Genomic DNA, 20,585 nt, shown 5'->3' with positions numbered 1-20,585 from the left:
GACAAATGGAGAGGTTGCCTTTTTAATCCATGTTTGTGTTATAAGAATAAGGTCAGGGTTATGCTGTACAATGAAAGCAGTAATTTGTTGAATTTTATATCTTAAGCTTTGAACATTTGCAAAGAAGCAGGAAATAGGGTTGGACCAGGGTTACTTTCAATGTTCTTTCTAAGGATGAATGATAGGGATAGATTTATCAATAAACTCTGGATGTTTTAGTGGATGTTTTGGATTTATCATATTAAGTTGTAGAGAGATCAGATATAATAGAAGCTGTGAATTATAGGAAATATGAGAATTTTGAGTCTTGAGGAAGGTACTAGCATTAGTGTCGACATTTACGATAATATAAGTAGAGATGAATGGTGAGGAGCCATGTTTGAGTGATTTCTGTAATATTTGCCACGGATATATGGGCAGTTTTTTAAAGTAAAAATGTGTTTTATATCAATATTATGGTTAAAGTAAGTATTCAGTGATTTTAGTAGTTCATGCAGCTGGCCATTGTTTTACATTATTTAATGCTATTTTCATGATTAGAGATAAAACAAGATCCTGTCAATAGTACAAGAAAGATTTATTCACTATGTAGACCTATATCAAGGACAACTGTCTTTTAACATTAATGAAAAAGTCCACCTTACATATAATATGCATATTGATTTATAGTGTTTTAGTACATGAATGTTTTTTATTGTGTTGTTCTTAACTGACAGGTCATAGTATCTGATAAAATAGTCCTTTATCATTGCAGAATTTTAGTAAGTCATTACACATTTCTGGCATACTAGGATATCGACAGCTTCAATACAGTTCTCATAATCAAATACAGATATAATCATTTTTACATATGATATAAGTACAAATCTGCACTGTAGTTTTATAGTTCAAAACTTAAGACATTATTAGAGGAGAGGCATATACCCTTCTCTGTAGTCATGTACATGTATTTCAGTGGATAATATCTGTTCTACTAACCAGTAAATGCCTGTTTCATTTTCTTTTTTAAGTTTGAATAAGGACTTTATGGAGTACAATAACATTGCTTTCAAAGTATTTTTAGCTATGTATGCTCCTTTTGACAAACTGTCATGATATTGTATAATAAAGTCTAGCTCATCAAAGTGAATATAGAGGAGGCTATGGAAGGCATCCTTTAAATAGAATAACTACAGTTTCTAAACTACTTGTTCTAGAAATCCAGGGCCTGTTTTAAATCCAGGGCCTATATTTTCTAATTCTTTACCTTCTTCTTCTTTCAGCTTTTCCCAGTTAGGGGTCATGACAGAGGGTCACTAGTCCTCTCATGATTGGCAGTGGAGTTTTACAGTGTCGAGTTGCCAGCCTGGTGCCCAACCTTCCACAGAAGACACACACGCACACACACACACACACACACACACACACACACACACACACACACACACACACACACACACATGCACAGGGCCAATTTACAGTGTCCAATCCACCTACAGTATGTCTTTGGGATGTGGATGGAAACCGGATCACCTGGTGGAAACCCACGTGACCACAGGGAGGACATGCAGACTCCACACAGAAGGCACCCCAGCCGAGGATCGAACCAGAGAACATCTTGCTGTGAGGTAGCAATGCTAACCTCTGCACCACCATGCCCACCCTACATTTTCTAATTCTTTACCTCTTTCCCTCAAATTTTTTATGATTTTAAGTTTTGTATTGTACCTGAATTTCTTTGTGTTCCCTAGCTTCATGTTGCTTTTATATGAGTGATACTTAAACTCTCCATCTGTCAGTCTGTTTGTCTATTTTCATGTGTGAAATTGTAGCTATCTATCCATTCAATTATTAAACTATTGAAGTAAGTTAAGAAAATAAGTTAGAAGGTTTGCAGGTTCCTTGCTATTAGTGAACATAAAGACAAAACCACATTCTTATACTGTTGCCGAAAATTTGGGTTAAAAATCCCATAAGCTATGCCATTTAAGCAGCTATTGAAATAAGCCATAAAGAAACCAACAACAAAGAGCTCATCAGAAATTATTGGTGACTTTCTGTCAGGGTTAAATGATAGAATTAGAGCAGAAATGCTGTATGGGCCCCAACAAACTGCAAAGAGTACAAAAGCTGCAAACATTGTAAAAAAATTTCGCACTTCACTGGCTTTCACTTTCTGTTTGTTCTCCTGTCTCACGCGGTATTTAACCTGAATAACTAGGATCCATATCCTTGTGTAACAGTAGATAACAGTTGTCAGTGGTATAATGAAATGTAGGACTGCAAGAACACTAGTGAAAGATAGATTTGTTGTGAATACAAATGTACATGAATATACACGAGGGTCATACTGCAATGCTCCCTCTAAAATCATTGGTAAGACTAATGCAATACTCAGTGTCCATGTCCAGATGACCAAATAGTAAGTATTTTTCATGCTGTAAAGTTTATCATATACTTGGCTATGGCAGATACAGCAGTACCTATTGATTGCAATGGCTGTAATGTTCAGGATGGAGCCGATGAAACTCAGTCCCTGGATAATTGCAGCAAGCTGACATTGTAGCATTCCCATTGTCCATTGTTTTTGTAAAAGTGCAACAACAAGCAGTGGGTAAGGATGCAGTGCAACCATCAGGTCTGCTACTGCTAAGCTGATAACAAAGATATTACCTGAAATGGAAAATTACAAATGTGAATTAAATATTTAAGTTTAACTCATTAATCATATAGTGAATTCTTCATGATAATTTAAGGGATATGTAACATAAGGTAATTGTATAACTTATGTTTTCTGCAAATCCTTTAAAAAAATAGGTACTATTGGTTCTACATGTTATAATTTCTAAATAACAATGGAACAGCTGTCAAGAAAAAAGAAGATAATCTGGTTTAATGATGACTTTATTAAAAACATATCTCATATCATATCCCAGAAAGGATCAAATGTAAAAAAAAAAAAAAAAAAGTATGAATGTACATATATATGATGTGTGTGTGTGTGTGTGTGTGTGTGTGTGTATCTATCTATGTATATATCTATATCTGTATCTATATATGTTTTTATGGGTTACCTATTGTATTCTCGAAAGCCGACAATGTTAAATCTGACATTGTCGACACGAGAATAGCGAAAGTGCAGAACGTCGAATGGGTAAACGGAAATCTCCGTAAGATGAGATTTCCATTTACTTCCATGTAGTACGGTCTTGGAGTTGATATATTTAAGTAGCAGGGAATGTGGGGGCTGCAGGGGGGCTTGCCCCCTGCCTACACCCTTTAGATTTTCTTTTTTTTTTGCTGAACATTCAAAATTTTAATGGTTCGATCATTAAAGGTCGACCTTTAGTGATTCAAACCATTAAACTTTCGATGTTCTAATATAGACATGTTTGCATATAGTGTCTGCTTTTCCAGTTTGGTGCACTAGTCATGAGTGGGAGCATAGAGGAAGATATGGAGCCACAAATGAGCACATGTTGTATGCTAAAAGTACACTAAAGGGTGTGTTGATAGTTGATAAAAACATTATGGGCAGGAAGCAGAAAGTTATGTGAGGATAAAGCTTTATATTTGTCCTGATTTCATTAGACTTGCAAGATGTGCTTATCTCTAATCCCAGGAGAGATTTCTGGGGAGTTAGCATGAAAAGTATTTCGTTGGGAAAGTGGAACTACTATCCTGCAAAGGAAAGTTAAATGTAGACTTTTGTATTGGAACATGTGGTAGAAGCTGTTTAGAGTCTTGCCTATCGGTGTAACCATTACTCCTTGGGCTGTGAAGTTGTTAATGGAAAATAAATGTAAAACTTGGACATTTTATTGCATCTTTGACAGACTTCTTACATGTACTTTTTTGAATGGAATAAGAGGACAGTCTATCTGGAGATTTAATAAACTGCCAGCATCCTGACATTAAAACGGGAGAGTACACTTATCAAGGATGGTATATACAATTGGGAGTAGGTGCATATTGTGAAGCTGTGCGGAATGAATTGCCTGAATATGAATGTAATGTCAGCATCGTTCTCAACCAAATGGGGCACATAGCAACAGGCTCATGGACAACAGTAAATAGAAGCATGCATAATCATGGACAATATCATCATATTACTGTTGTTAATCCATGTCATTGACATAACATATGTGAATGTAAGTGATTATAGGTGGTTCTACAATAACACACTTGTACAACTGTCATGATCTGTCAGTAATCTATGAGGGAGTCAAGCACACTTTCCTCAAAAATTAACATTTGTCAGAAGTTTTAGGAGGAACATTGTTACACCTGAATTTGGAATTATAAGAAATCCTGGCTAGTTAACAGGTTTGCATGGCATATATATGCCACAGTCCTCACTTTCATAAATGTAACCTATGCCATCCATGTTGTCATTCAGCTATGTATTTACTGTGTACTTCTCAGGAACACGTATCACACATACATCTTGTATAACACCTTGAATGAGGCTCTGCACTGTCAACCTCTAATGTTTATGCACCAAATAGAATACTTAGGTATGGCTATAAGATGTGAGGGGGCTCACTGTGGTAAAAGTGGCACACTCGAGTAACTCGTTCTTAGAAGATGTGTTGGGAGGTCCATGCAAAAGGGTGCATTGTACTCTATTATTGGTGTGGTGAGGGCTGAGAATAATGGAACTATAATGTCTTTTGATGTGAATGTCCAGCACATACTCAGGAGGTGTGCTACATACAAGGGAGTGGTCACAAATATGGGCACATGCTGGTGGGTGTTCCACATAACATCTACCTAAGTACACAGGTTAAATACCACTTGGTCTGCTTATAGGGGTGTGCTGTCTATATTGTAATTAGCTTTTGTATTTGCCTTCATAATGGAAGTACTCCACCCATGATTTTTCTTAATCTACAGTGTCCCCATGGATATGGGAGAAATCATTTTTGTTTGTTGATACTGTCTGCATTATACCAATTCCACACTTGGAAGCAATGATTGTCATTTTTGTTTTCTGAAACATAAATAATGAACAGAAAAAGGCCTAGCACAGATCCCTGAGGTATGGACCTGGTCAACGCACTCTAGATACAGATGCAGATGACTTCACACACTGCAACATATTTATCTGTCAGTCATCTACCCACTTTGTAATGTAGGTGTTTATGGCCACTTGAGGCAGTTTCTCTGTAATACCTGACTGTAGATTTGTGTCAAATGCATTGACCAGGTCATATTATGCAGAATGATAGTGCTGTTATCATGCATGCCTGTGATAACCGTCTTGAAGACAGTGAGCAGATGAAACAGACATGATGAAGCCTTAACAAATCAAGCACGAGTTTAGTACACAGTCAGGGTATTACCTGTGACCTTTTAGAGAAGGTTCATTATGACTCATTGGCTTACCTCACAGATGGGTCTATAACTCCATGCATCAGGTGATGGTACCCCACAGTCAGAAGGATGCATGCTACTGTACGACCTTCCATGGGAACATAGGCTGTCTGGAGGCTGTGTTGAAGTATGGATCCAACTGTGTCTGGTAGGTCAGGTTTTAAGTCATGCTATAGGCAATGTGTGATGTTGTCAGGGCCCACTGCTTCTGCATTATTAGATGTACAGTGCACATGAATGAGCTCCCCTCCTGAGAATAAAAACTGAGTAATGTGTGCATGTATACTTTGGCTGATGGCCAGTGATGACAGTGGGTTGACATGTGAGACAAACTGCCAGCTAATGGAATGTCTATTTTCTCCAGATGGGTATGTCTGATAGCATCCACATACAGACCTTTGCTTAGCTGTTTATTATCCTTAACATTTCACATTAATTGGAATAAATGATTTGTGACCAGACCTCCAGATACAACCTGGTCATTCATCACATTCCACACACTGGTACTATTCACACAGTCATATAACTCTACCGATGTCACTTACTTACATTAATTGCACAACACATGCCTATATTTGTGTTTCATGAGAAAGCTGTGTTTGAGTGGCCTGATGCCATGGAAGGGGACACTACCGCTCAGTTGCTTGTGGCTCATGTACAACATTCCCTGACATAAATGCTAATAACCATACAATGTTGCTGCTGACCACCTCGATAATCCAATGGAATAGCAACACAATTACACATAAATGAATTCCACAAGATTGCATTTGAATCAAAACATGTGACACATTGTTGTGTATATAACAGCATAACAATATGTTTATGAAACAAGTCTTATGTGACCATGTAATCAATATGAATTTATATTGGTTTTTGTCATGGAACACTTAATGATAGTATATAGACACATGCACACCTATGCTATACTGCAAGTATCACTGTGATGCTGTAATGTGAACTGTGTAGAAGGTTGATCTGCTGCACTACAACTACACATGTCCTACTATACCAACAATATACATAACACTGTAGCATACCATGTCAACAGTTCTCAGGAGGCATATTAATACAGCTGCCATAGAAGGAGGATGCAGTAAATTGGCAGCAAAGGGCATCAATACATTAGCTCACATCACAGATTGTAATACCCTCTTGTAGGCATATTGCACATCTGTACCATAAGATACCACTTGTCAGTGACAACAACATTGACATGTCAACTGTTCAGGGACATAGGTCATTATTAAGCTAACAGCCGACATCACATAAAATCTTAGCCATTGTTATACCATTGAAAACAAACTTTATGTGCATATGTGTATATTTGCTGGATTGCATTACATACTGTCACTGTCCATAGGGGACATGTGCATCACATCATGACAGAATTAGCAATTACACATGTAGTGGTCTGGAGATGGCTTGCAGAGGCTCATGGAAGGACTCTGCATCATGATGTGTGTATGCATATATGACATGTGGTCATCTTCCACCCATCTGCAGGAAGGATGTCATGTGAGCAGAGGGAAAAGGAGGATGGTGGATACATTGGGGTATGTGAAAGGTTCCCCTAAGTGGTATTGAAATGAAGAGCAATTCCAAAGATCATACAATGACCATAGTGAACCATCAATCATTCATAGACACAGCAGTAGACCTGATTTGAACATTACACCTGTGTATGTATAATATATGAATACCATGCAATGTAATAGTAGCAGCACCACATATATCTGACTGTAACATTGTCACATTGCACTTTATGGAGTATGATGTCATCAAGGCATGCTGAGGAGAACATGTTGGGTGGAATGTAAGACATGGGAGCAGTCATATTCCTGTGAAAAATAGTCTCAAAACAGAACATTGTATTTATAGACACTCAAGTTGCCTGTTTCAGATTGGAAACCCTATCTGTGTAGGTAAATAACTTGTAAACATGATAATTAATAGTAATGCCACAGCACAGGCTTGCCCTGAATACTGCCAGAGTCCATTTTATACAGGTTGATATCATCAGTGTATGCTACAACAAAAAAAATGTTTGTCTGAGTGTCTAACGAAGCTGTGGACTCACATATCATTTAAAAATTGTCAACATTTTGATGGTGAATGCACACACAGCTGACTGCAGTGACAATAACAGACCTACCTATTTCCAATGTGCAATGTTTAACATAAGCACCATAGCACACGTCTGGCTTTTATAGTGTGCAACAACACTTTATAGCTGATGACATCAGCAGTGTCTGTTGAGAAGAAGATGGTAATAGCAGTGTCTTACATGCTGGTATAAAATGCTCTCTCAAATGTCAGCCAAGTGAACACACACATATCAATTGACTGCACTAAGAACAGAAGCTCTACTTATTTAGAAACCACCACATTTAATGCAAGCACCACAGTACAGTCTGCTTTTTATAGTGTCTGCAACACTTTATAGTTGATGATATCAGCAGTGGCTGGTGAGAAGAAGATACTATGGTGTTCATAATTAGTTTTTATCATAAATGCTGTGCCATAAATAGCATAAATGTAAAAAAATCACTAATACTGCTTTCTTTATTTGTGCATAGTTAAGTGACAAGCAAACTCAGTCCTCTGCTTCACTGATAAAATTATAAGAGCTTTAGTGGTTTGCTTTCCTCAGTGAAAACAAGCTAAGCAGAAAGGCAAAGCAGTCAGCACTTTGGATAATACTGAGTGTAATAAACACATCTGCTTCCTTGGCTGACTCTGTGGTATCAGGTGCAAGAGCACTGATTTCTTATTTTGAGCCCAGATGATACATGGTTTGAATCCAGCTCTATTTAATCGTTTTAAATAGGTATTCATGATGTAACTAAATAATTACATGTGATAATTATTTGAAATATGAGAGGAAATGAAAAATGAGATGGAAAGGGCAATTTATTTCATTGTCCTTGCCTCATTCCCTGCAGTGTAGCTCTTTTGAGTGTGTACCTTTAACTCCCAGTGGGTATAGCTTGAGCCTTTAAAAATGAAGTTATCACATTATAGATCTAACAAATACTCATTGACAGAGGTCAAATATCAATGCAGTCGTGTTTGCCATAATATATGCTTCAAGATAAAATATTCTGATACATTGTATGTAGTATGGTTTTGGAATTATTAATGCAAATATGAACAAACAATATTTGATGCCTTGAGGCGTAGTAGGATGTAACTGCAGAAATGTCTGGAGGTGCACTTGGTTGTATTGAGTTTTGTATGACAATATTACATGAAAGAGAAATACAGTTTTCATTAAAGGAAGGAGAGTTTGGCTATTTGTGCACTGAAAATGAGAAATGTTTGCTGTTCACTTACATTTCAGAGCTTGCTACAATTACTTCTACAGTAAGTGTATTCTGGCAGGCTGTAGTTAGGGAGTTTGAATTGTTGTCTATTCCTTCTTCCTCCTACTAATCATTCATAGTTGCAATCCATTAGCAATAAACACTGAGGTAATGAATACCATACCTCTCAACTGTACAGATGTTGTTCACAGAATGTCCAGATTTTTACATCTTATTTTTGGTCCATTTTTCATAAAATTATCATTTTCTGGCAAATTAGTGGCAAATCATTAAAAACTGAAGTTAGAAAATAATGACAGACTCAACTTTCTAAGTTTGTAAGAGCAACATTTAAAAATTGTCCCTATTTTTGTGCCTTTGCCCCACTTTAATTTCTGGCTTTGTCCAGATTCCTTGCTCTAAAAGGTTGAGAGGTATGGTGACGACAGTATGTTTACATTTGCGACATGAATCCAAAAGTTTAGGATTCTGCAATTCTAATGAGTTCACACCTCATTTGCAACTTCCCCATAATCAGAGGCTTGAATCTGCACCACAACAAGATAACCATGTAGCTAGGGAAATTGAAAGTGAGAGGACTTGTGTATTTGTAGAATACAGAGCATTGATATTCTTTTTGATTTATTTGCACAGAATACTTCTGATGCTGCTAAGGTATGATTGCGTTTTTCAAGTACATGTTAGATTTGTTCACGTTACAAAGAATTGTTATACAAATATATAATATATATATATATATATATATATATATATATATATATATATATATATATATATATTAGATAGATATTCACCCAACAAAGAGCTGGAACTGAGGAGTGGCGAAAAAATAACAAATATATAGTTCAAGTCAACAGTCCTCGACCAAATTCAAGATTCCATGTCAGTGAAATATAAGTCCAAAGTGATATTCCAAGACTGAAGGAAACAAACCATTCGGTTCAAAGATAAAAAACTTTTAATATAGTGAGCGCTTTCACGGCAACTGAAAAGCCGCTTCTTCAGACAAACAACAAACGACTGAGTTACTGAATTTAAAAACAATGTTTCAAGCTCAGCCAATCAATTGAAAGTTAAAGTGCTAGTGCGCAGTAAAAGGAACTATTCTGTAACACAACAAAGAATACATGTGCAAACAAAAAGGTGTACACTGAATAAACATCTAACTGTGAAATAAAAACATATCTATGATGAAATGTAAAATGAAATAACCTGCATACCACAAAACTAATCTATAAAAAATATATTATTCTAGTGGTATAACAAATGTTAAAATTTGTGTGACTGGCATATATCTATCTAAGTTTTCTACCTTTTAGATGGGGTTTAATAGATAACACTTCATTCAAACCTTTACCCCTGTGAGCCGCCAACCTACAAATCCATTTCAGTTCCGCCTGCTCTGTTAGGTTCACAATATCTCCCAATCTCCTACCTGCATTCAAAACCTGTAATACCTGAAACAAAAAACTGTGTGCATCCCCCTCCCTCAGAGTGTGCTTCGCTAATGCACTATATTCTTGCCCTCTGGTGAGACAATACCCATGATCACGTATTCTTTCCTTTAATGTCCTGTTAGTTTTTCCTACATAGAAGGAAAAACATTGTACACAATGGGCCACATAAACAACGTTTCTAGTGGTACAGTCACTATTACAGTTGAGAGTCCATAGATGTCCCGTGGTGGGGTGCCTAAAATAATGGGATTCATCAATAAACCTGCACTGTGGACAATTTCCACATTTACTCGTTCTCTCCAAGCCTGTCTTAGATCCGACTATAGGTGCGGGGGTGCCACAAAGTAACCTTTTAAGGCTATACATGTTACTAAAAGTAAAGGACGGAACCTGCCCCACTATCCTAGCTATATTATCATCCACTGTCAGAATATTCCAATGTTTCTTGATGGAATCTTGAATGGCATTAAGTCCACCACCAAAGGGTAAAACAATGCCAAGTGGTCGAGTTCTTGCTTCAACTTTCAAGTCCAGCTCATGATTAATAGAGGCTGAATAATATGGTTTGGCTCTACTCTTCCTGAGACTATCCATCTGTCTATATACTCTATTAATTTCATCCTCAGTATAGCCCCGGGTGGTGAGTCCTTCATGTAAACTGTCTAACCCTGACTGATAATCATCTGTCCTGGTGGAGAGACGAGAGACACGCATTGCTTGACCTTTTATAATATTATTAAAAATGTGTGAGTGATGCATACTTTCTCTATGGAGAAAGGCTGGTTTGTAACAGGGTTTGCGGTGCATTCTGGTGTTAATCACATTATCTGCCTTGAAAATCGTGACATCTAAAAAGTCCACACTAGTGAGAGATGAGTTCATTGTAAATTTTAAAAATGAACTGCTGAGATTCAATTAATTGTAAAAAGTCAAAAGTTCTTCATAAGTCCCTTTCCATAGAAAAAAAGAGATCATCTACAAATCGTTTGTAGAAATAAATATGTGGATTATGTGTGATGTAAACATCCTCAAAGGTCGCCATGACTAAATTGGCATAGCTGTTAGCACAGCTAGTGCCCATGGTGACCCCTTTTACCTGTCTATAGCAGGCATCACCATACAAAAAATGTTGTTATCTAGAACGATCTCCATTAATAGGGACAAATAATCAACCTTAGTTGATGTAAAATTAGAATGTTTTGCTAAATACAACTGTAAAAAATGTATACCTTCACTGTTAGGTATACAGGTGAACAAAGAAGTCACATCCATGGTAGCAAAAATGATGGTTTCAACATCATCCAGATCAAGTGTGGAAGCACTTATATATAGCTCCCTTAGAAAATGTTCCGAGTCCTGCAGAATATGACTGGACAACTTAACAAAATGTTTTAATTCTTGATCAAAAAACATTGAGATCGGCTCAGTGAGCCATCCCGAGCCTGCCACTATAGGTCTAAGGTCGGGCTGAAAGGCATTCTTATGGATCTTAGGGAGTCCTGAAATAGTAGGAATTAATGGAAATTCCACTTGCATAAACCTGAACACATCCTCAGTCATAAGTCCAGCTTGCTTACATTCCAAGGGAGTCCTATCTATACTTATTTTCATGTGTTGTACTAAATCGACAGAGACTGTCTCATAGGCATCATCACTAAACATGTTTAACATTCTTGTATGATAGTATTGAGTGTCTAGAACAACAACTGGGCCGCCCTTATTGGCAGGCCGTATAGTAATGCTGTTGCTGTTCTTAAGACTATACAATGCTTCAACCTGGGACCTAGTTAAATTGTTAACCAACTCATAATTATGTATATTGCAAGAATCATACAGGTCCTTCTTAACTGCTTTTATAAAAATGTCAACATTGGAATTCGCAGGTGGCATAAAAGTGCTCTTTTTCCTGGGTAGCAGATTAGTGTTCTCTTTACTGTCTTGAAAAAACAGCTTCAGACATACGTTTCTGGCAAAAAGTCTCAAGGCTATAATAGTTTGGCTCAGGTCAACATTCGAGGTAGGAATAAACGATATACCTTTATTCAACAACTCAGTCTCTGAGATGGATAGGGAGTAGCTCGAGATGTTATGTACAAGAGAGCTCAACTCCAAAAGTTCTGCAGTGTTTGTTGCTGACCCATTGATGGGTCTTTCCTTTTGGCCCCTCTGATGCTGTCACTCTTTAGTGATCTTTTTCTGTTCAATCGAATGGGAAAAGGGGCCTCAGTAGGGTTATGCATCTCGATCCTCTCGAGCTGGATCTTTCTTCTAACAGCTCCTGCCAAGCTGGAATTGGTAGTAGATGGATGGGGATTGTCAAATGATGACACAGCTCCATTGGCTCCCTCGCAGGGAGTGGTGTAAACTGAAGAGACGTTACTCTCCACTGGTGAGTTGATGGTATTAGGTACCAACACGGAAACCCCTTCTTTGGTAGGATGGATAACACCATTAGTTATATTAGTTGTAAGGGCAGGATTAGAACAGTTTCCAGTTGAATACTTGTTGAAATTACTATTGGCTGATGTATTGCTGGTTATCGGATCTTTTGTGTTCATATCAGCAGTAGTTTGTACCTCTCCCACACGTGTAATTTCTGGTCTCCTTCCAGTGACTCGAGTGTCCCTCCTTTCAGGTGCCGTTCGTGGCCAGACAAACACATGTTGCTCAGCAAAATCCTTTAGATCCCTGCACATTTTCTTCCTCTTGTTATTTAACAAATTGGATTCATAACGACCAACGCGATCAAGGAGTTCATGTGTATATAGCTCAGTGGGACTATCTCCCAATACAGTTGCCAATCGATCTTGATAAGTAATTATATTAGTCTTGCATTCTGCCTCAATTGGAAGAAAAAAGTCTATTAGTAGCTGTATATAGGCCCGACTGGCACTCAGATTAATCTGTTGCCATTTCTGTAGTAAAACGGGATATAAACTCCCGTACGTTGGCATGTTAAGAATGCGTAAACCCCTAGGTACAATGCCTTTAGCCAAACAAGCCTCCATGTGATATCTTTGAGTTTGGAGGCGTTTAAATTTGTAGAATTCATTTTCCATATCCCTTTTAATCGATTTTACTAATGCTTCATCCATCGATCCAAGTTCTACATTATCGGAGGGTATATTACCATCAAAGCTGACCAAGGGGTTCACGCTATCATCCATTGAACTTTTTAATTGCACAGCAAACTGATTTGAATTGCCAACTGCACTTTGATTGCTCTCAGCTCCTTCCATTGCCCAAGTAAAAACACTGATAAACCACCCAAACGTAAAGACCAAGATAAAATAGATATTCACCCAACAAAGAGCTGGAACTGAGGAGTGGCGAAAAAATAACAAATATATAGTTCAAGTCAACAGTCCTTGACCAAATTCAAGATTCCACGTCAGTGAAATATAAGTCCAAAGTGATATTCCAAGACTGAAGGAAACAAACCATTCGGTTCAAAGATAAAAAACTTTTAATATAGTAAGCGCTTTCACGGCAACTGAAAAGCCGCTTCTTCAGACAAACAACAAACGACTGAGTTACTGAATTTAAAAACAATGTTTCAAGCTCAGCCAATCAATTGAAAGTTAAATTTAAAGTGCTAGTGCACAGTAAAAGGAACTATTCTGTAACACAACAAAGAATACATGTGCAAACAAAAAGGTGTACACTGAATAAACATCTAACTGTGAAATAAAAACATAAAACATATCTATGATGAAATGTAAAATGCAATAACCTGCATGCCACAAAACTAATCTATAAAAAATATATTATTCTAGTGGTATAACAAATGTTAAAATTTGTGTGATTGGCATATATCTATCTAAGTTTTCTACCTTTTAGATGGGGTTTAATAGATAACACTTCATTCAAACCTTTACCCCTGTGAGCCGCCAACCTACAAATCCATTTCAGTTATATATATATGTGTGTGTGTGTGTGTGTGTGTGTGTGTGTGTGTGTGTGTGTGTGTGTGTGTGTGTGTATACACACACACACACACACACATATATATATATATATATATATATATATATATATATATATACGCACATATGAATTAGGAAATTAAACTGTTATCTTAATACACTTCTTAGACGTCACTCCTAACATTCATTGACTTTCACAGATAGACAGCCTTATTAACTGTTATTACAAATGTTATTATTAAAACTAGTTACCTTACAGTCTTCAATCTTATTCCATGGCAATATAAACACTATATTGTCAATGACACATGGGGTGTTATGCTTTTAAGATGGCCCATAGACACTACAAGGGGAGTGCTGGGCACACTGAGAGGTGCCTAGCTATTGTATACAATTGCATTTTGTACTGCAAATATGAATACATTTTGTGAGAATTGTGTGGAAAGCATTTATAGCAAGTGAATTATGTGTTACTCCTTGGATTGTGCAAACTGTCATTTTTTTGTTGTTTTGGGAGTGGGGGAGCCAAGTACTATTTGTGTGTTTCTATCACAAAAGTTATGCTTCAAGAGTTTTACTCTTGCAATTCTGTAGGCATCTTGGTATTTCTATAGCAAACAATATAGTACTCCATTGGTATTCCTTGCTTTGCACTATGCACTGGTTTGTGTGTGAGTGTGATTTGATAGAAACATAACAACCTTATTTCACACACCTTATACTTAGTTACCAGAGCAAGTAACGGTGTGCAAGGATCTGCAATTCATTTGTGTTCTTGGACTGTGTATGCCTACATCTACCTACACCCACAGCAGCTGGTGGTTATCAGTCTGACTCCTCACCTGTGTGCAGCTGTGGTAACCTTGGTAGAGTTGAAATATTGCATAGTTGCAGCTTTGTCCTTGGGTGTATGGGGAAACTGTATGTAATCACTGGCATGTTTTAGCATAACATTTAAAAAATGTTGCAAGATCCTGGATGCTACTCCCTGTGATATCCACAGCATATCCCCTGATGGCATCTGAAAGGTTCCTGTAGCTAATATTTTAAATGCTACATAAACCTTAGTCTCCACAATACTGTTTCCTCTCAGTTTGCCCTTGCTTTCAGTTGTTAACAGCAAGAGTTGTAGAGTTCCTGTAGTGTGTCTCTATACATCCTGTAGCACTCCACAATTTCCACATCATGCAGATCATGGTAAGTTAAAAGGGGTCTAAATACCCTTCTCCTTCTTGGCTGAGGATCTACTAGCAGCAGCAGTAGCATAGCCTTGTGCCTGTTGTACATACACATGTACAAGAGCAACTGCAACCTCTAATATTGTTTCAGTGTCGAGTAGTTTCTGTTGCTGTATTCCAATAGATTTTAGAATTCAAAGATAAAACCTGCACTGAGTCTACTTGAATGTTTTATAGCTTGTTGACTATGTTTTCCATCTTGAATAAGTTGATAAGCATATATTTCAGCTGTTTATGTTGTTGTTAGCATGCCACAGTGTTTACCATGTTTGAGCAGCTCTAAACGGCACATACAGATACTTACTAAAAAAATGAAAAAATGAAGTAGTACCATGTGTGCTTCATACCATGATATACACATGGTCTTAGCAGGCCATGTAGTGTTTATTGAATCCAGTCCCTATTTTTTTCCCACAAAGTAAAAAGTATTGTATAATAACTGTACTATTTTTAAGTTTTACCTCCCTTGTAAATAAACCAAAACTGAATCTTGAAAAAAGCGATGGTTAAAAGGGTTTTTGTGACTACTGCTGGCAAAAACATACTTAATTTGGTGGGGAAATGCAATGAATAATTTCCTTGTTTTATTATCCAGAAAGTAGTAAACACTGTGCTGCAGAAAGATAGGAACAGAGTATGCACTACCCAGAGATCCTTCTTTTTCTTCTACAGATTTGGCAGTTGTATATTTCTAGTAAGGATGCTCCTCTGAATCTGAGTTTGGAATAGTCCTGCTATAATGCAAAACGTCTGAAATAAACAGCTGAGAGTTTTAAACTTTAGCACCTCTCAACCCCTTAGGACTGCTGTTGGTACTTTCACTTGCATCTGGCTGTTTGTGGGCTACAGTTGCTCTGCTTGGTCCCTAAAATGGAGATTGCTATTAAAATCTTAAAAAAATCCACTACAAATACTAAAGAGCCAACTAAGGCAAATGGCAGAAAAGTATGCAGGTGCTTCTACTACTTTTACTACTTAAAAAAGGAAAATCAGGTAGATCTTGCCCTATAGATTTAAGGTTTAAAACGGCACTATCTAGCAATTTATTAAATTGTGCACTTCAGATGTAATACAAAATTCTGAACAACTAGTACTTGTATACAGTAACAGCTACTAACAAGTCCTTTCCAAACTATGTCTTGCCTGCGAATAAATAATAAAAAAAAATCATTTAGTTCATGGAGGACCAAGATTACATTCCAACATTGGAAAAAAGATAAATTTGTTAACAGCTTCCCTAGAGTCAAACCCAATCACATAAGTGCTTAGGGGAATACCCAATCACATAAGTGCTTAGGGGAATACTTAATTACAATCATAAAATTGCTGAAGCGAGTGCTAAGTTCTGTCATGACTGGGTTTTGTGTTAAGGACTAAGAGTCGACGATGTCAATTGACAAAGAACAGTGCCAGAACATATAACAGCTTCATTTCTACTAGCTATAAATGTCTCTCAACTGTCCCAGAGTTTATCTCATATATTTCTTCTGTTCGTTGTAATTATTATTTTTTTAATTTACTGGTAAACTACTGAGAATTTTAGCAGTCAACTTATATTAGATCTCCAGACTTCTTAGTGTTCCAAAAATGCATATTGATTTTTTTATAAACTTCTTAAGTTGGTAAGATAATATTTAAAGATTGTCTCTGATTTGTATAGTTTGTTCCCCATTATTTTTGGATTTATCCAGCATTCTTAAGCAAAAAAATGAGATGTGTGTGTTCTCTCTGTTTGGAAGTGCATTATGGTTTACTGGCTTTCAAAACTGGTAAAACACTTTGAACACTTTCCAGTACATGGATCATTTAAAACTTAATGCAGGAGAAAGAATGATGATCTTGTTAGCAATCATAACCTTTTATTATGCATTGTCTACATGGATGCCTAGATTCAAATCATGGGCTTCAGTCTTAAGCTGAATTCTTGGGATCCATGTTTGGAATACATAATAAGCCAGTTAAGATTATTTATTTATTTATTTCCAGTTTGATAACCGGGGGGGGGGGGGTCCAAAGCGCAGGGGGTCCACTGAGAGCCCATTTTCAGTGGAGGCCCAGGGAGAAAAGCTCCATGTTACAAAGTTTAGATAAAGATACAATATAGAAAAGAAGAACAATTTACAATTATGTTTCATGCTAGAGAGCAGGTGCAATTTCTTAGGTACATGTTACCTTTAGATACAGATACAATATTATTAATGAACAATTTGCAGTTACATTTCATGTTACAGAGCAGGTATATATAGATAGAAAAGATGATCATAATCCTCTATGATGTCTGAAATAATCAGCTTTAAATGTTTTAATATGCGACATATAGTAAAGTATTGTATAGCTTACAATAATATCATTGTGCTCTTAGTGAAATATACTAAGAACAGTTAATGAGTTGATAAGCAAGCCTCATTGAAAGTGGACCAGCAGAAAGTAGTGAAGCAGCTTGCTTAGCCTTAGAAAGTACAGAATCTGCCTTTTGCTATTGCGCTGCTACCAAATGTTTTAAATTTGCAATTTTGCAGATGGAAAAGAATTGCAAGGATTACAAGGTTACTTTAATTAGAACACAATATGTTTGCAAAGATACTGGCAATCAGAAAATTAAGGATATGTGTGTACATGGGGTCAAGAATGAGTGTGCAATAGCCCAATTAGAAATGTAAATGTGGTTACTACTTTAATGCTTAATTTAGTACATGATGTGATAATTAGACAGGACCCTTGTCATTTCTAGGAGGCATGGAAAATATGTGGGAGCACCAGATATATTGGCAGACATATGCAACATATACAACAATAATAAAGACTTAGCTGCTGATGTATACTATTCAAAAAGCAGTAAGGTTTGTATCTAGAAGAAAGATAAATCTGAAACTAAGTCTGACCAAAAAAAAAAAATCTTGAGTGGGTAATATTATAGAAGAAGTTAACCCAGAGCTGGACAGGAGAGGGATTTCACAGTTAAGGATATTCTGCATAAAATATCACTAGACAAAGTATGGAGACAAGTCTGCAAAATACTAAAATAGAAGGATGGGCCCATATATATGGAATAGGAACAAAAAGACTAGAAACCCAAAAAAAGACAGATAACCTATATAAGGATCAAAAACAAAAGAAAATATCCAAACAGAGCACTAAGCAACACACCAAACAAGCACCAAAGCAGGACTATAATAATGGAATAAGTAGAAATAGAACCTAGCTGATGGGAAACCTAATGAAGATAATTATTTTCATGAACTGGCCTTTCTAGAGGAAGAATTAATTAAAGAAGACAAAGCAACATCCCTCTTTGTAAGAGATGAAGTTACTCTCCCCCCTTATACCTGACTACAGATGAGAGTGAGGCTGACACAACTTAGAAGCCATGTCAATTTATTAAGAAGCACATTGGGAAGATGACACTATAAGTACAGCTACAAAAAACAAAGTAACAACTTAAGTGGAAACCACTGACCAGAACAGCTCTAGTTCATATTCACATTTTGGACAGAAATGGCCATGCCACAGCAACACAGGAATGTTCTTTTTATCTTTCAATGGAGTAAAAGTGTTCAAACAGTTGGACTTTATTCAGACAAACAAAATGTAAAAGTCAGGAGTTTCAATGTTAAAGAATTGTTAAAATTGCCTATTGCACCCATTAGTATTGTATATTAAAGCATAAATGTGCAGAGATTACCTTAATAAAACACAGTTTTCATTCCACAATACACAGCAGTAGTGCAGGCACTTTCTTACACAACTGAGTTTACCAAAAAAATAAAATAAAATATGAACAAAAGGAAAAAAAATAGAATATTTTCTTTAAAGTTCCAGAGCCTTAAATAGGACTACAACTATTTCCCAAAAAGTCTAATATTTCCCTTTTCTTTGGCTAGAGGAAAGAATTAAAGTTTATAGCATAGAAATGCTCTTCAGTAGAGTATGTTTCACTGCAAGATGTTCATTTCTTCTGAGGATACAGCATTACTTCCTTACTGTAGCATAAGTCCCAGAACCGATGATTCAGGTAGTTCTTTCCCTTCAAAAAGAGGAAGGGTTCCATTGTTTGTGAGTGCTACAGCCTTAACTTTTTATGCACCCACTAATTACATAATTGTTTCTATTAACTGAAGCATGCAGGAATCCTGTCTGCTAAATACAAAATGGTATCTGACTAGCTGCATCATCAGTAGCCAATAGGAATAAAGCCCTGATTGCATTCCAAGTAACCCGAGTTTGGTTAGCAACTCAAGCACTTGCTTGTACAGCTGGGAGGATGGATATGCCCATCCCAAGGGAGACAGTGTAGATGGCAACCATCTCATATCACAACTTCCTCCCATCCTGGAGGAAATGGTGTGGATGCCAACTATCTCAAATTCCAGCTCCCAACTCTATCAATGCCAGGAGAGATATATAATGTCAATCATCTGAAGGCTAGTGCAGGGGCAATTTGGATGTATCCACCCAAGCTGGAGACAGTAACCAATTATCTGAATGAATTGCTTTTGGATTATCATATCTCAAGTAACTTCTATAAATTTTTAATTGCTAAGCATCTGATTATCTCTTCAGTATTTGGGATAATGAAAGCACATAAGACATGGACAATCTGCCAATAGTACTGATTAATTTAGCTATCAGATCTAAGGCAGAATCTCTTGCAAAGAATGTAGGCCATTTCCCAAAAGATACCTTCATTACTTACCCATAGGTTTTAAAAGACTACTTGCATGTTTTGGAACAAATAAGGAATACAAAATCATTTGATGAGTTTTTTTTAGTAACAGCAGATTCATGTGACATATTAGTGCTACCACATGACATGGCTTAACATGGCTTAATGAATACTTGATTAAGTTTCAAAATTTTAAAGCTGAAGCTATACTAATTTATGCAATTAATACTAAAATGTAATTATCTTTTGTGTGAGTATGAAATTTCAGAGAAGAATGAAGGGTGGCTATAACTACATCTTGACCTATTATTTTTGCCAGTCTGTGATTAAGTCAACATGAACAGCAATTTGATTTGAATTAGTCCCTTACCTAAAATGTCTGGATGATTTATCTGTTGGAAGGGAAAAAAATAACTTATTTCATTGTTTAAATATCTGGAAAACACAATATCCTTTATGAAATTCACAAATTACTTATGATATGGTTGTCAGTGATTTAGATAGTCAAATATATATAAAGAATCATAAACATTTCACTTTAACAAAATTCAGAAAACATACATTTTGTAATGATTATTTAATATTCGAGTACCTTTGCAAAATGGCAAAAGAAGAATTTC

At 36.6% G+C, this 20,585-nt stretch overlaps 1 protein-coding gene across 1 annotated transcript in view; it reads right to left on the bottom strand.

Moving 5' to 3' along the window:
* Nucleotides 1-1,861: 1,861 nt before the first annotated feature.
* Nucleotides 1,862-20,585, bottom strand: part of LOC122808302 (melatonin receptor type 1C-like) — a 36,171-nt gene continuing 17,447 nt past the window's right edge. The window contains exon 2 of the mRNA XM_044079268.1: nt 1,862-2,652. Coding sequence (XP_043935203.1) covers nt 1,862-2,652 — 791 coding nt within the window. The remainder of the gene's footprint in view (nt 2,653-20,585) is intronic.

The sequence above is a fragment of the Protopterus annectens genome, chromosome 8.part0 (genome assembly GCF_019279795.1).
Source record: "Protopterus annectens isolate FY-2018-M chromosome 8.part0, PAN1.0, whole genome shotgun sequence".
Classification (NCBI taxonomy): Eukaryota; Metazoa; Chordata; order Ceratodontiformes; family Protopteridae; genus Protopterus; species Protopterus annectens.
Note: the sequence above shows the minus strand (reverse complement) of the source record. Positions and strands in the feature narration are given on the sequence as shown.